The 15,622-nt window shown below is 44.4% G+C and overlaps 1 protein-coding gene across 3 annotated transcripts in view; it reads left to right on the forward strand.

Annotated features, from left to right (window-relative positions):
• LOC135101658 (calcium-dependent secretion activator-like) overlaps window positions 1-15,622 on the forward strand; it is a 503,368-nt gene that overhangs the window by 161,894 nt on the left and 325,852 nt on the right. For all 3 annotated transcript variants that reach the window (XM_064005957.1, XM_064005958.1, XM_064005959.1), the window contains one exon: window positions 13,805-13,972. In XM_064005957.1, coding sequence (XP_063862027.1) covers window positions 13,805-13,972 — 168 coding nt within the window. The remainder of the gene's footprint in view (window positions 1-13,804; window positions 13,973-15,622) is intronic.

Raw genomic sequence — 15,622 nt, forward strand, 5'->3', positions numbered from 1 at the left:
GCAGTAATGCGTTCCTTGTACTAATTATTGTGGACAGGTAGTAGTGACAGGCAGCCTGTAACGCACCGGACCTCTCGTTCTGCCCACCAAACCCTGTATTGGACAGTACCTCACGTCCCTCACTGCATATCGCTTGCACTGAAACACCCTCCGCGGTGAATGCTTGTCCCTAAAGAAACGCATATTCAAAAAGAGCTTCCTTATAAAGTTTGTGTAGTTTATCGATCGTAAAGGAATTATTTTGATAACATTTAACGAACAAGGAATGGATGAGTGGTGGAGGGTCCCCTTCCTGGACGTATAAAGGGCATCTATGGTTTTCTCTGTGGAGGTAACGAAACGTGGGAGCCAGGGGCACAGGGAGGGGACGCTTCTCAGCCTGCTTCACTTAAACTGTAAATGGCTGCACCCTGAAAATATGGTCCACCCAAGTTCTGGAATATTCCGCCGCCGCCATCGTTATCTCGTGATCTGGAGACTGCGGGTTACGTTTTTTGTATCGTTAGCACTGTTGTTGTTGTTGTTGCTGATGATGATAGTGGTGGTGGTGCTGTTGCTACAGTTACTTGTACTGGTGGTAGTGGTATTGCTGTTGTTGTTGCTGCTGCTGCTGCTGTTGTTAGTGCTACTGCTGCTACTACTACTACTACTGCTGCTGCTGCTGCTGCTGCTGCTGCTGCTGCTGCTGCTACTGCTACTGCTACTGCTACTGCTACTGCTACTACTACTACTACTACTACTACTACTACTACTACTACTACTACTACCACCCTACTGACACACGTGCTACACCACACCACAAGCTCCACGAACGTGCACCCACTCCTCACCCGGCAGCTTATGTTCGGGAGGCCTCGGGGCGACATAAAAGGAGAGATAGAGTGGTGGTGGCCAGGCTAAGTGTCCGGTGCTGACACGCTTCCCTAAGGGGCCATGACGGCGTAGGCTTTGTTGTGGCCTACTTGATGTATTGCCGCGCTGGAAGAAGGGACAGTTAAGAGGACAATCTAAGGGTTACGCTCACAAGAAAGGTAGAGAGGAGAAAGAAAAATGAGAGCTTAGAGCGGAGCGAAGGAGAAAAATAGACGATGAGGAGTAAGAAAAAATAAATGGTGAGTGAAGAACAGTGGAGAGAGGAGGAAGAGAAGGAGAAGGAAATAAAAGAAGTGGAGAGAGAGCTTACGAGGTGAAGGGAAAAGATTACGATAGGGAAGAAGAAAGACGAGAGTGGATAGCTGGGAAGAGAGGAAGTGGAAGGGGAATAAAGAGGGAAAAGTTGCCAAATTGGGAGAAGAGGAAGAGGAGGAGGAGGAGGAAGAAAGTGGGGGTAAGGATGACAAAATCAACTAGACGAGGCACCATTAGAGAGCTCGAGGCAGTAATGGTTTTAATTAGGAGAACTTAGCGGGACATTTTAGGTAAAGACGCCTTATCGGTCATTACTGCAGCGGTGGTGAAGGGGGAGGAAGGGAAGAGAGAGAGAGAGAGAGAGAGAGAGAGAGAGAGAGAGAGAGAGAGAGAGAGAGAGAGAGAGAGAGAGAGAGAGAGAGAGAGCTTGAGAGTGCTGTCTCTCCTTCTGCTTCATTTTCACATACGCGTAATGTCAGTCGAAGTCCACACGATAAGAGGAGGAGGAGGGAAGATTTTAAGGACAAGGAGGAGGTAGTAGTGGTGGTGAAAAAGACAAATTTTTGAGGAGGAGGAAGAGGAAGAGAAAGAAGAGGAAGAGGAGGAGGAGGAGGAGGAGGAATATGTGAAGAAAGAGAAGAGGAGGAGGAGGAAGAAGAATATGTGGAAGATGTTCGTACTGTTATCAATTTTTAACCTGTAGGCGGGGAAGGGCTAGTTCTGTAGCTGTAGATAACGGAAACATAGTTATTGTTTATTTTCGCCTAAAGCACGCCATTATCATCTCAAAAGAAAGGAAAAGTATGTAGAAATTGTGTAAATTCACGGGACAACCCAATATAGATCCTTGAAATTTCCCGCATTCCAACCCATTTCCTCCCTCCCTCCCTTCCTGTCACAAAGGGATGAAAACATATTATAGTGCTTATTATTTTCAGTAACACAACCTACACAATCAAAAACACGGAGAGGCTGTATAAAAAATAAAAAAAAAATAGCTCCTACGCTTCGTGATTATTTAAAAGCCAGACACGATTGCTCGAGGACACCATGCTCTCTAGTACTGTGTGTGTGTGTGTGTGTGTGTGTGTGTGTGTGTGTGTGTGTGTGTAATTCACCTACGGTCGTCTCCTGGTCACCTAGCCAGCCGTTCCCCTACGGAGCTCAGAGATCGTACTGATCGATCTTTCTGTCGGACTGAGATCACTCACACACCTGTCAAAGGAAAGTACATAATAATAACATTTAAAAAAAATACTAAATAAAAATCGAGGAAAAACAAGAAAAGTAATGAAATAATAATAATAATAATAATAATAATAATAATAATAATAATAATAATAATAATAATGAAAATAATAGTAATAATAATAAAAAGTAGGCCATGGTTTATAAGGAGGAAGTCGTAAAGTAAGAAAATCGTCTTGAAATATGAGACCGGGAAAGAATTATATTGAAAATTTCGAAGGAAAAATATACATAATAATAACAAAAAAAATAAATAAATAAATGAAAACTAAATAAACAATAAAAAAATTTAAATAATAATAGTTAAAAGTAGATTAGTCACTATATTTTTATAAGGAGGGGAGTTTTGTGCACAGCCCGCTTTCCTCAGTATGTCACCAGCTGGGTGGAGGTATGGAGGGGAAGGCGGGAGGGTGAGGAGTAAGGACGGAATGAGAATGGACTGGGGAAATAGAGAGGTAAGGTGGGTGGGCGGACACACACACACACACACACCCACAAAGCGCGGTAATACATAAGAACAACAAAGACTGTCAGCGAGATACACAAACAGACTTACAGAGACAGGATAGACAGACAGACAAACAGGCAGACTTACACAGACAGGAGCATGTGTTGAACGTCACGCATCTAGATAGGCATGTCCCGTCCTTGCTCCTTTCCCTTGACAGATACCCATGAACAACACAGAAACACGACTCGAGGTATAAACAGGACAATGCAAAGAACATTTTTAATCATAAATTTTATAATCTTCCCTTTCGAAAGGTGTGTGTGTGTGTGTGTGTGTGTGTGTGTGTGTGTGTGTGTGTGTGTGTGTGTGTGTGTGTGTGTGTGTGTGTTACTGTTTCGGTGCATTCTCCATAAGCTGCAGGCTGATGATTGGAGTAGTGGTTTGACGCAGCAGTGATGAACTCGTGTACAGTATTGTTGCCTGAAGTCGAGTAATCAGCTGCACTCATTCCCGCTGTGGTTTGCTGCGTTTTTTTCAGACTCAGTCTTCAGTTTTCTCATCTGCTAAGTCTCCTTCCAAAACCTAACAAGTCTTCCCATATAACTGTCTCATAAACCTAGCAGCTGATACATTCTAAGAGGGTTTTTACGATTTTAGTGGCAGATTAACAAGATTTCTACATTACTGACAGGAGAAACACTCTTGAGAACCCGGTTATCATCCCAGTGGTCTTCTAAAGTAGTCGTGGTGAAAGAGCAAAGCGTTTCAGAATATGTGCCATCGTTGTGTGACATAATGAATCCAAGGGTGCTGCTTCTATAAGCCTCTTGAATTGAAACGTGTTACCTTTGGTGGAATTGGCGGTGTACTGCTGTGGTAACTGGTTGTCGTAAGGGTGAGAGAGCTCATGGGTGAAAAAAATGTGTTGGGTAGCTCAGAATCCCTTATTCATGTGTCTTGTTACTTAGAGAGTGGCTGCGTTAATGGGTAAGAATGAATTATTACTGGTGGATGGGTAGGTTAGTGTGTGTGTGTGTGTATGAGTGAGGCAGTTCATTCAGTTATTGAGTGTGAAATGTTGTGTATTTTTTTCTCTTTCTCTCTTTTCTCCTTCCTTCCATCCTTTCTGTTTGTTTTTTCTCCCTTCTTTCCTTTCTTCTGTCCTTCCTCCCTCCCTCCCTATCCAATCCATCTTTCCTTCCTCCCCTTCTTCATATCCAATCAATCATCCTTCCTTCCTTCCTTCCTTCCTTCCTTCCCTCCCTCCCTCCCTCCCTGTACACCGAATCCATCTCTCCTTCGCCCTGCCATACCCAACGCCCCATCCCTCCACCTGCCTCACGTACTCACCTCCACAGCATCCCCCCGGCGTGGCAGATGGCGCTGAGCTAATACCACTGAGTTATTACAGCATAAGCAGACAGTGAACGCCAAGTAGTGTTCTTATGGTGATGATTTGATCCATTATCGCCTAAATGTGCTCGCTCTTCAGTCATCAAATTAGTATCCTTGATGTTCCCTTCAGAATAAGCACCTGGTTACCATTGGATTTCCATCAGCTCGCCTCGTAAACTGGCTGTCTCGTATTTGTGTTGATGTTTAAGGTGACGAAGTGTAATCTTTGGCTGGCTGGCTGTCTGTGTATGTTCGTGTGTCTCTGTCTCCTATCCCTCTTTTAATCTGTCTGTCTGTCTCTTTGTGTTCGTCAGTTTCTCTGTTTCTGTCTTCATTTTTTTTTAATTGTCTGACTGTCGCTGTTTCTGTACATCTATCTGTTAATCTGTCTTCGCCCGTCTCCTTTTTTCTTTTTAGTGTGTGTCTCGGTCTCTGTACGTTTGTTTGTTTCTTTGCTTCCGTCTGTCCCTTTTTTTTTCTTTCTGGCTAAGGTCGTTTGCTTGTATGTCTGTCTAATTTTTGTTTCCACTCTTTTTTCTCTTTGTCTGTGTGTCTGCTTTATGTCAGTCTGTCAGCCTGTCAATCTACGTGCTTGTCTGCCTGTGTGGGTCTCTTTCTCTCTCTCTCTCTCTCTCTCTCTCTCTCTCTCTCTCTCTCTCTCTCTCTCTCTCTCTCTCTCTCTCTCTCTCTCTCTCTCTCTCTCTCTCTCTCTCTCTCTCTCTCTCTCTCTCTCTCTCTCTCTCTCTCTCTCTCTCTCGGTCTCATAAGGCAGATTTGACTTGTAAATTAATGCTGTATTTGTGAAGGAAGAAGAGCGTTGGAGTGTGTGGGGGAGGGCGGAGAAGGCGGGTGGGTCGTGTTAGGTGCGGATATTGGGCTCTCACCGGTGTCTGGGAAGTTGATGGGGGGTGGGACACTGACCGGGAGGTACGGGTTGTCATGGGCTGGGAGGCTCAGAGCTAAGTCTGGCGATAGATCATTATCAACACCATCACCATCATCATCATCATCATCATCATTATCATCATCCTCATTCTCATCTTCATTATCAACCGCATCATCATTATTTTCATTATCATTGTTATCATTATTTTCTTCATTATAAATCACGAGGACATGACATAAAACACTTTCATCTTTAAAAGAAAATACCAAGAGAGAGAGAGAGAGAGAGAGAGAGAGAGAGAGAGAGAGAGAGAGAGAGAGAGAGAGAGAGAGAGATTAAATACATTCACATGAAACTAAGCCAAGATCACAATTGCTAAACTTGTGGTAAACTGAATGTTCCAGCCAGAACATTGTGTGTTTTGTGTTGTCAAACTTCCAATTCCAGGAAGGGAGTGTCTGTGTATTTTTTAAAGGGTTTATTGTCCTTCGCTGTACGACTGTCGTTGGGAGCTTGTTCAGTCCCCTAACGACATCGTTAGGATAGAAATACTCGGTACGATCCAGTTGTATCTGTCTTTATCTGGGCATCGCGCCACTATTTCTTGTTCATAAAGTAGGATAAAATGACAGTAACTGAGTTTCCGCGCCATTGTAGCATACTTGCAGCAGCTTAAGATATTCGGTTGGCGTTCCCAAGAGGCGGTGTTCTTCCCCTTCCCGCCCAGCGCCCGCCGAAAAAGAGCATGAGGGCGTGATCACAGATGCTGCGGGGCCAGGGAAATGCTGGGACGCCACCCGCTGCCTCACCGGAATGCGGGATTTTTAGACGACTGGAAGGAACGTACTTAGTATTTTGTTTATTTATTTTGTATATTAATTGAAAATGATATCAGCAAGTGCTTAGTAATTTTGGAATGTAACGTTAAATCAATAAAAATTGTACTGTAATCAGGGAGTCTTAAGCTTAAGCGGCTAATGAAATATAAAACAAACAAGTTCCAACACAACGTTTGTTTGACCAGCCAGGGAAAACAAACATGGCGGCTGCCTGACTCTAACCGCGGCGTCATAATTGCAACAACATTTTACCAAGGGAATGAAAATGAATTGTTTCTTATAGCGGCATAGCAGCGGCCAGCCTTGCGTTCCCTGCTGGAATGGAGACATGCTCGTGTGTGATGCTGGAGGTGCCCTTGCCAGTAACCTTGAAGCGAGTGGTGTGGTGGTGGTGGTGTTGGTGGTGGTGGTGGTGGGTGGCGGCCTCGGCGGGATGAGCTGCTCTGGTTTTGCTGGAGACCCCGACCCAACGATATGAATGACTGGCTGGAGTGAACCTTAATTCAGCTGACCTTTACCTTTACGTGTACACTGTGTGGCGCAAGGAGCCAGCGCCGACAGAGAGAGAGAGAGAGAGAGAGAGAGAGAGAGAGAGAGAGAGAGAGAGAGAGAGAGAGAGAGAGAGAGATTCTGTTAGCATCCTCGCTCAAAAATATTCGCGCAGTAACCTCAGCTTTCGTTGTAGTTTTCCTTCCTGCTGGAGTTATGATTGTCGTGCATGAGGTGAACCAGTTACACACACACACACACACACACACACACACACACACACACACACACACACACACACACACACACACACACACACACACATTTACGCAGATCCGGTGGTTAATTCGGTAGGGGTGAGCTAAGTCGGTCTTCTGTCACGGCGTCGTCGTCAATGGGACTCAGTAATTGAATGAAGATTAGTAGCTTTTCCGCTCGGTGGCGCTCTGATAGCATGGCTTGTTGGCTCGAGTTAGGAGAGCGAGGCGTCCGGGGCGTGGAGGAGGGTGACACGAAGAAGAGAGAGAGAGAGAGAGAGAGAGAGAGAGAGAGAGAGAGAGAGAGAGAGAGAGAGAGAGAGAGAGAGAAACTTAAAACAGAAAGTAATGAAACACACACACACACACACACACACACACACACACACACACACACACACGGGGTAAACGTAACAGATAAAACCTCGAGCAAACAGCGCAGGAAGCAAAATGAAGGGGGAGCTGTACTGAAGACCCGGACAAAAAGAGCCAACAAAGCTAATACGGGCACACATCCCCGAGGGTCACGTGTGTGTGTGGTGCAGCGCTGGGACCCTGACACCTGGCCCAGCACATGCCTGGGGTCGATACCTGAAGGGCAGAAGAGGAGTGTTGGTGCTAGACCTCTTGTTGTTCCTGTTGATGATGAGGGGAATGAAGAGAAGGTAGTGATGGTGGTGCTATTGTAAAACACACACACACACACACACACAGAGAGAGAGAGAGAGAGAGAGAGAGAGAGAGAGAGAGAGAGAGAGAGAGGCGTACTGGTGTTAGTGGTAATGGTTGTTTTAGTGCTCCTTATAACGTTAAAATGGAAGATAAAAGAATGAAACATGTTCTCCAGCTGGGTTTTATAGAATGATATAGGATGAAAGTCTGGTGGTGGCGGACAGGAGACAAACGGGTGGTGGTGGTGGTGGTGGTGTTGGGAGTGATGGTGGTGGTACTGGTGGTGGGAGTGTAGGTTTTTGGTGGTGGAAGGGAGAGAGAAAGAAAAGGAATACATGTTTTTCAGCATAGCGTAGAAATTTATTGTGCGTAACAGTGAAGAAATTTAACAGCGAGCGAGCGAGGAAGAGAGAGAGAGAGAGAGAGAGAGAGAGAGAGAGAGAGAGAGAGAGAGAGAGAGAGAGAGAGAGAGAGATGGACAAATAGACAGGCAGAACAACATACAGGCCCTAATTCAAAGTGACAATTCATATTTACAAACACCACAAAACCAAATCAATGAGCAAACAGCACCTCGGCCACGCTGTGCTGGAAGGAAGGAGTGAAGGAAGGGAACCCTCGAGGCGGAACGACGAACTCGCTCATTTTACTTGTGTCCTTGAATTCCGTGATCCCGCCACGACTCTTCTGGACAATTTGTAAAAGAAAACAGGACACACCCGAGAAGATGTCAGGATCAAAGAAAGAGAAGAAGAGGAAAGAAAAACAGGAGGAGGAGGAGGCGGTGTAGGAGACGGAGCAAAAGGAACAGGACGAGAAGGAGAAGAGAAGAAAAAAGAAGAATCAAGAGAGGTGCTGGAGTAGGAGAATTTGGAGGAGTAGGAGAAGCAGGAGGAGGAATAGGAGGAGGAGGAGGAGGAGGCAAGTGTGGACAGAAACACCTTGGCCATGTTATCCTGAAAAGGCTTGACAGAAGGGGACAGACAGATTGCTTTAATATCCGGGCAAGGAATTGGTGGAGGTGGGACTTGTGAGAGAGAGAGAGAGAGAGAGAGAGAGAGAGAGAGAGAGAGAGAGAGAGAGAGAGAGAGAGAGAGAGAGAATCCTTATTACGAAAAATCGGCCTCCTTGACTTGCGGATGTGAGAGTGGAGAGGGAGAGGGAATTAGAGAGAGAGAGAGAGAGAGAGAGAGAGAGAGAGAGAGAGAGAGAGAGAGAGAGAGAGAGAGAGAGAGAGAGAGAGAGAGAGAGAGAGAGAGAGAGAGAGAGAGAGAGAGAGAGAGAGAGAGAGAGAGAGAGAGGGCATAAGTAATGACCTTCCTGGCATAGATGAGTTGTGATGACTGTGTGTGTGGTATAGTGATGAGGTATAGTGATGCGGTGTGTGTGTGTGTGTGTGTGTGTGTGTGTGTGTGTGTGTGTGTGTGTGTGTGTGTGTGTGTTTTTATTTTTATGATGTTGAGGTCTTAAATTTACTTGGTGTGTATGAGAAATGTGTGTGTGTGTGTGTGTGTGTGTGTGTGTGTGTGTGTGTGTGTGTGTGTGTGTATTCCCGTGGGTATAGCGTGTAATCAGAACGTACTTGTGTGGCAAATCCTTCGTGATCTTTTTACCATAATTATTACGGACTAAAAGATATTATTTATGTGAGCTTATGAATTTGTTGCGTTCTTAATTTATAAGGAAATTGTTTTACTGTAAAGCTGTAATCAATAAACTACAATAACAACGAGAACATAAACACACCTCCTCCTCCTCCTTCTCCTCCTCCTCCTCCTCCTCCTCCTCCTCCTCCTCCTCCTCCTCCTCCTCCTCCTCCTCCTCCTCCTCCTCCTCCTACTACTACTACTACTACTACTACTACTGCTACTAATGTATGTACGTGTGTATGTGTGTGTGTGTGTGTGTGTGTGTGTGTGTGTGTGAGAGAGAGAGAGAGAGAGAGAGAGAGAGAGAGAGAGAGAGAGAGAGAGAGAGAATGTGTGTAAAGGGTAAGTGACTGCGTAAAGGACGAGAGAGAGAGAGAGAGAGAGAGAGAGAGAGAGAGAGAGAGAGAGAGAGAGAGAGAGAGAGAGAGAGATGAGAGTGCAGTGTGTGGACGAGGAGGAGCCGTTACGAGAGGAAGTGGGAGTATCTAAGTGGTGCTGGAGGGGAAGTGGCGGGCGGATTGGGAGAGGGGAATGGGGAGAGGGAGAGGAGAGGGGAGGGACAGGTGAGATGTAGGGCATTAGCTGAAGGTGCAGGCGGAGGTGTAACTTGAAGGGGAGGAGGAGGAGGAGGAGGGGGAGGAGGCGGTGGCAAGAAGAGCTTCTGCTCCGTGACAAGTGATCATAATATCGAGCTTAAAGGTGTGGAAGCAACGTATCTCTCTCTCTCTCTCTCTCTCTCTCTCTCTCTCTCTCTCTCTCTCTCTCTCTCTCTCTCTCTCTCTCTCTCTCTCTCTCTCTCTCTCTCTCTCTCTCTCTCTCTCTGTGTGTGTGTGTGTGTGTGTGTGTGTGTGTGTGTGTGTGTGTGTGTGTGTGTGTGTGTGTGTGTGTGTGTGTGTCCAGATTATCGTGTACTTCTTTCTTGCTTGAAACTTTTTTCTCTCTCTTTTCCTCCTCCTCCTCCTCCTCCTCCTCCTCCTCCTCCTCCTCCTGCTCTCCACTAATTACTCGCACACCTCATCGTCCTCTAATCTTACCTGGCCGAGACTGGCTTCTCTAATAACGCAATGAACCTCACCGGAATGGGAACTGAAGATACATACTGGGACAAACTTTTCCTTCATCCCTGCTACTAAGAGAGAGAGGAGAGAGAGAGAGAGAGAGAGAGAGAGAGAGAGAGAGAGAGAGAGAGAGAGAGAGAGAGAGAGAGAGAGAGAGAGTAATGACATTAAGGTACAGAAGCATTATCTGACATTCCTATTAAGATACCCCAGCAAACATTAAGTCTTCCCCGCGTCTGTCTTGCGAGAAATAAAAGTGAATAATTAATATAACGCACGGGACGGTGAGTGGTAATGACATGACGGTCCTCCTCAGGTGTGTGTCGTAATGAGTTAATGGGAGTAAATACTATATGGTACGTTATGTAATAGGACTAGAAGAATAAACGAGAAGGAAGTGCATGGATCAAATACGCAGAAGAACAAGTCATGTAACAAGAATAGAAAATAATATAATAGTAATGATAATTATAATCATAATAATGATGATAATGATAATAGTAATAATGATAACAATAATAATAATAATAATAATAATAATAATAATAATAATAATAATAATAATAATAACAATAACAACAACAACAACAACAATACGTAAAATAAAATTAAACCATATTAATTAAACTATAACAGATATAGACAAAGAAACGTTTCTTTCTCTCTCTCTCTCTCTCTCTCTCTCTCTCTCTCTCTCTCTCTCTCTCTCTCTCTCTCTCTCTCTCTCTCTCTCTCTCTCTCTCTCTCTCTCTCTCTCTCTCTCTCTCTCTCTCTCTCTGCAGACGATGTTACTTAAGCCTAAAGGAGCCGCGAACACTGTCATTCCTTTAAGTTTGGCGGAGTAAGGTCATTCCTAAGTAATTGTGTGGATTTGTTTATGGGGAATGCTTGCTATTTGCCGAGGTCTCGAGGTCGTCTGCGGAGGTTAATGGTGGCAGTGGGAGGAAAAGCAAACGGTGTGTTGAGTGCCTAGATAAGAGTGGCTTTAAAAGTTGTAGGTGTTAGAGATGTCGTAGGTAGTAGAAATGACAATGATTCGGTGTTTTACCTCGTCTTTATCAAGCAGGCTCCAGTGGAAGTTATTTGAGGGTTTTCAAGTATGTTTTCGTGATGGTAGTGATAGTTTAAGAAGGACTGTGCATCATTAGTGTGGGGAAAACATCGTGAGAACTCGACTGATCACCTCGGCGGGCTTTTAAAATAGTCGTAATAAAAGCTCAAAGAAATTAAGAATATGACCCAAAGGCAAGTTAAGATCGCATAGTCCTAGTCCTTTGACCACTAATGAGAGTATGACTTTTATTAAATTTGGATAACCCTGAATAATTCAACGGGGCGGAAATAGAACAAAAACCACTTGAAGATCTAAAATTTTCAATCACTTGCTTTATTTTTTCCCCCTTTGATTAAGCGCTAAAAAAATCAGGTCAAAGGCACTAAAGGGAGTGAAAAGAAAGAAAGAAAAGGCTCATTAATATTGCAGCTCTTCGAAGGGGAAAAAAAAATGAACAAGCGAATTAAAAGCAGTTGAATAATCTAGTTTTTGGCAGTCTGTAGTGTCCCCCGAAATTATACTCTTGCGTGGACTGGAGGAGACTACAAGGGAAGGAGTGACGAGTGCTGGGAGCGGAGGAATGGAGGGGCGTTCATCAGAGGTGTGCAGCGGTGCGTGGCGTGTTACCGCAGCCCTCCTCCCTCATGTGTGGTACTGATATCGGGCGGAAAGCTATATATTTTTTTTTTTCCGTTGTAGCTTCTGTTTGTGTTTTTTTTTTATCGTGTTTTCTCGTCATCCATGTTTACGTTTGACTTTCGTGTTTGTTATGATGTTGCTCCAGTTTAGTATTTTTAGTATTTATTTTATGGAAAGAGTTTATTGTTTATTCATTTATTTTTTAGTTTAGCGTGTTTGTTTTCTGAAGGGGGACATTGTATTTTATTGTTTTGTTTGTTAACTTATTTATGTTGGCATTATGTAGGCACGTCATGGTGTTTGTGCATTTATTTACTGTTTACTTTTATATATCTCGCCTTGATCTCTGGGTCCTTCACCAGTCACGTTTCGCTTCCTCACGAGTAGCTAGTGTTTCACCCGTTATTTCACTCTATTCTAGTCAGTTACATTTCTAGAATAATATTTAAACCTCACACAATATCTATTTCCTCCCGTTAGATCCACAAGCCTCTTAAATATCATATGGTAATATTTTACTACCGTATAGTTATTTACGTTACTTCACTCGGCAGCAGAATAATTACCGCAACCTGTTGTATATGTATTATATGCTAACTGGTATGTAGTGCGCCTTCCTCTAGCCAGCTGTTGTTTCCCAGCTGCCTCGTGTCGCTCGTAATGCCGCTGTAGTGCTCATCAGTCCTGCCCTGGGTGTCTTACCGCTGAGTCTTGAGTGAGGAGGTGAAGGTTTTGCAGCCTCGTGTTGGCTGGCGGCCTGTGCTCCCTCATACACGCTCTTACTTACAATCCGCTGCCTCACTCATTTAGTCACTTATGCATTCACTTACTCTGCCTCTCGCGCTACCACTCACTCAGCCAATTTCTCTCCCTCGCTCACTCACTTAGACTTTCATCCGACTGACTGTCTGACTGACGAGCTGAATATGGATGACTGACTAATTGTCTGACTGACTGACTGACTGACTATCGTAGTAGCGGAATTGTTGTTTGATTAGAAGCTTGCTTGACTTGATGAATTACTTATTAGCTGACGAAGTGATTAACTGGATAACTAATCTGTTCAACTGGCCTGCTAAGGTGCTGATTGAATGAAGCTGCGGAACTAACAAGCCAAACAACTGAGTAACCGGCCGACAAACTAATTAACCAGATAAATTTTAAACAACCTAAGCTAACCTAACCTAACTAGCTGACAAACTAACAGTGAACATTGGAAAGGAAACTAAATGAATAACTATGACATTGATTAACTCATACCAGTAGTACCCAACTGACTGACTATCAAACCAACCAACTAACAGACCTACTTACCGACTGACTGACATCAAATCAAATCAGCAAACTTTACGAGTGGGAACTTGACTGACTGGCAGCGAAGTGAATGGACGGGAGAGCGACGGAGAGTGAGGGAGTGAAGGTCGTAGGCTCCACAACGCGACGCTCCTAAATTATTTCTGAATTCACGAGTTCGGATCACATGACGGCTTGCTAAACTAACTCGTCTTGTTTGCGTGCCTGAGTGAGAGGATATCAATATTTATAGTGTGTGTGTGTGTGTGTGTGTGTGTGTGTGTGTGTGTGTGTGTGTGTGTGTGTGTGTGTGTGTGTGTGTGTGTGTGTGTGTGTGTGTGTGTGTGTGTAGGAGTGTTTTCTTTCCTTTCTTTTCTTTTCTATACTCCGTGTGTTTATTGATCCTACGAGTTTTATCAAGTAGGAACATGTGACAGGAGAGATGTTTCTTATTTATTTTAATGTCTTCTTATTTCTCCTCCTCCTCCTCCTCCTCCTCCTCCTCCTCCTCCTCCTCCTCCTCCTCCTCCTCCTCCTCCTCCTCCTCCTCCTTCTCCATTTCCTCCTACTCTTGAGAAATGTTCATCTTTTTTTACTCGAATATGACACGTTTACTCTCTCTCTCTCTCTCTCTCTCTCTCTCTCTCTCTCTCTCTCTCTCTCTCTCTCTCTCTCTCTCTCTCTCTCTCTCTCTCTCTCTCTCTCATCAATCTGCTAATTTTTTTCCCCTCCTTTCGTTGCAGGAGAAACAGGAGCGCGAAGAGGAAGAGAGGAAGAAACGCCTGCAGTTGTATGTGTTTATTCTGCGTTGTGTCGCCTACCCGTTCAACGCCAAGCAGCCCACGGACATGACCAAGAGGCAGATCAAAGTCACCAAGCACCAACTGGACGTCATTCAGGGGCGCTTCCAGGTAAGGGGATCTGAAGGTGCATCCTCACTTTGTCCCTTCTTGTCTGTGAGTCTCTGCCGTCTTATGTTGTGCCGGTGTGCATCTGTTTGTCTCTGTCTGTCTGTCATTCTCTCTCTCTCTCTCTCTCTCTCTCTCTCTCTCTCTCTCTCTCTCTCTCTCTCTCTCTCTCTCTCTCTCTCTCTCTCTCTCTCTCTCTCTCTCTCTCTCCACACGCGGAAGAGAGGGAGAGATTTTGTTTAAAACCATAAGACCACAAGGGAAACTGCCAGATGTGTATAGGCTCACGCTTGGCAGTTCCTGTATAAAACATTCACTCCTGTACTTACTTTGAACCTATTATTTATAGTCCTTTTCTGATTATTAAGCATAAAAATCTTGTCTACATCACCCTCTCTCCTTATACCACTTATTTACTCTAGTCTAGCAAATCCCTTCTTACTCTGCGTCTCTGATGAATAGAAGTTTGAAAGCTTAAACCGTCTCTTGTAAGGGTTGTTATGTATTTCGTGTATTTTTTAGTCCATATATCTTTAGAGATGTGCCTGTGTACTGATTATGTTTATGATATTCACTTCTCTTCGGAGTAATTCAATCAAATCTACCATGAATGAAGCAAGTCGCCATGGTGCTTCTGGTGCACCGCCGCCTCCAACTCACCTCGCTTTGTTTCTCCGTAATACAAAAAAAAAAAAAAAAAACAATGCTGGGCAGCTTTTCCTCCTGAGGGTATTTGGTTTATTCACTCTTTTTCATCTCTTGCATCAGGATATGGAGGTTTTCTTAACTTTTGAAACTAAATTCCACAATAGTCGTACGAAGAACCCTAAAAAAAATTGAGAAGTTAAAAGCATCACCTCCATATTCTGTTTCTGTACCGATTTTTCATATATAAATGACAGTTCCATATAGGGCGCATCCATTCAATATGACTGAATATATGACTGAAGGAAAACCTCGTGTATCTATTTATTATTCATAACAATGAGTGAGCGAACAAATTTTAAGTGATACTATTGACGCGTGTGGAGAACAGCAAAGACACGAAATCCAGTGACAAGTGTTGACCTTTTCTATTCCTATTGCTGGCGTTCTAAAATAACCTGATTTATGTGATAAAAACACACACACACACACACACACACACACACACACACACACACACACACACACACACACACACACACACACACACACACAGAGAGAGAGAGAGAGAGAGAGAGAGAGAGAGAGAGAGAGAAACATCCCGTTCATCAAGCGAACTTTTTAAACGTGCATACAGGGCGTGTGTCGTGTGGTCGTGCCGCCGCGTCCCGGTGACTGTGGCGGCATGCAGGAGTGGCCGGCACAATGGCGGGGCTTAGCTGTTGCATGTGTTAGAAAGAAATTATATTCAGTGCTGGGAAACCTTGCCGCATTGCCGTGCTGTGGGGGAGAGAGAGAGAGAGAGAGAGAGAGAGAGAGAGAGAGAGAGAGAGAGAGAGAGAGAGAGAGAGAGAGAGAGAGAAATTCATTATTTCACATCGACACTCACAAAACGGAAGGTAACTCAATTCTGATTGCCTATTAACTTCTCATAGAAGGAAGGCCGAGGATAGGGGAGGAGGAGAAAGGAAGGGAGGTGTCAAGGAGAACAGCAGAGATGCCTTGAAC

The sequence above is a fragment of the Scylla paramamosain genome, chromosome 6 (genome assembly GCF_035594125.1).
Source record: "Scylla paramamosain isolate STU-SP2022 chromosome 6, ASM3559412v1, whole genome shotgun sequence".
NCBI classification, from domain to species: domain Eukaryota; kingdom Metazoa; phylum Arthropoda; class Malacostraca; order Decapoda; family Portunidae; genus Scylla; species Scylla paramamosain.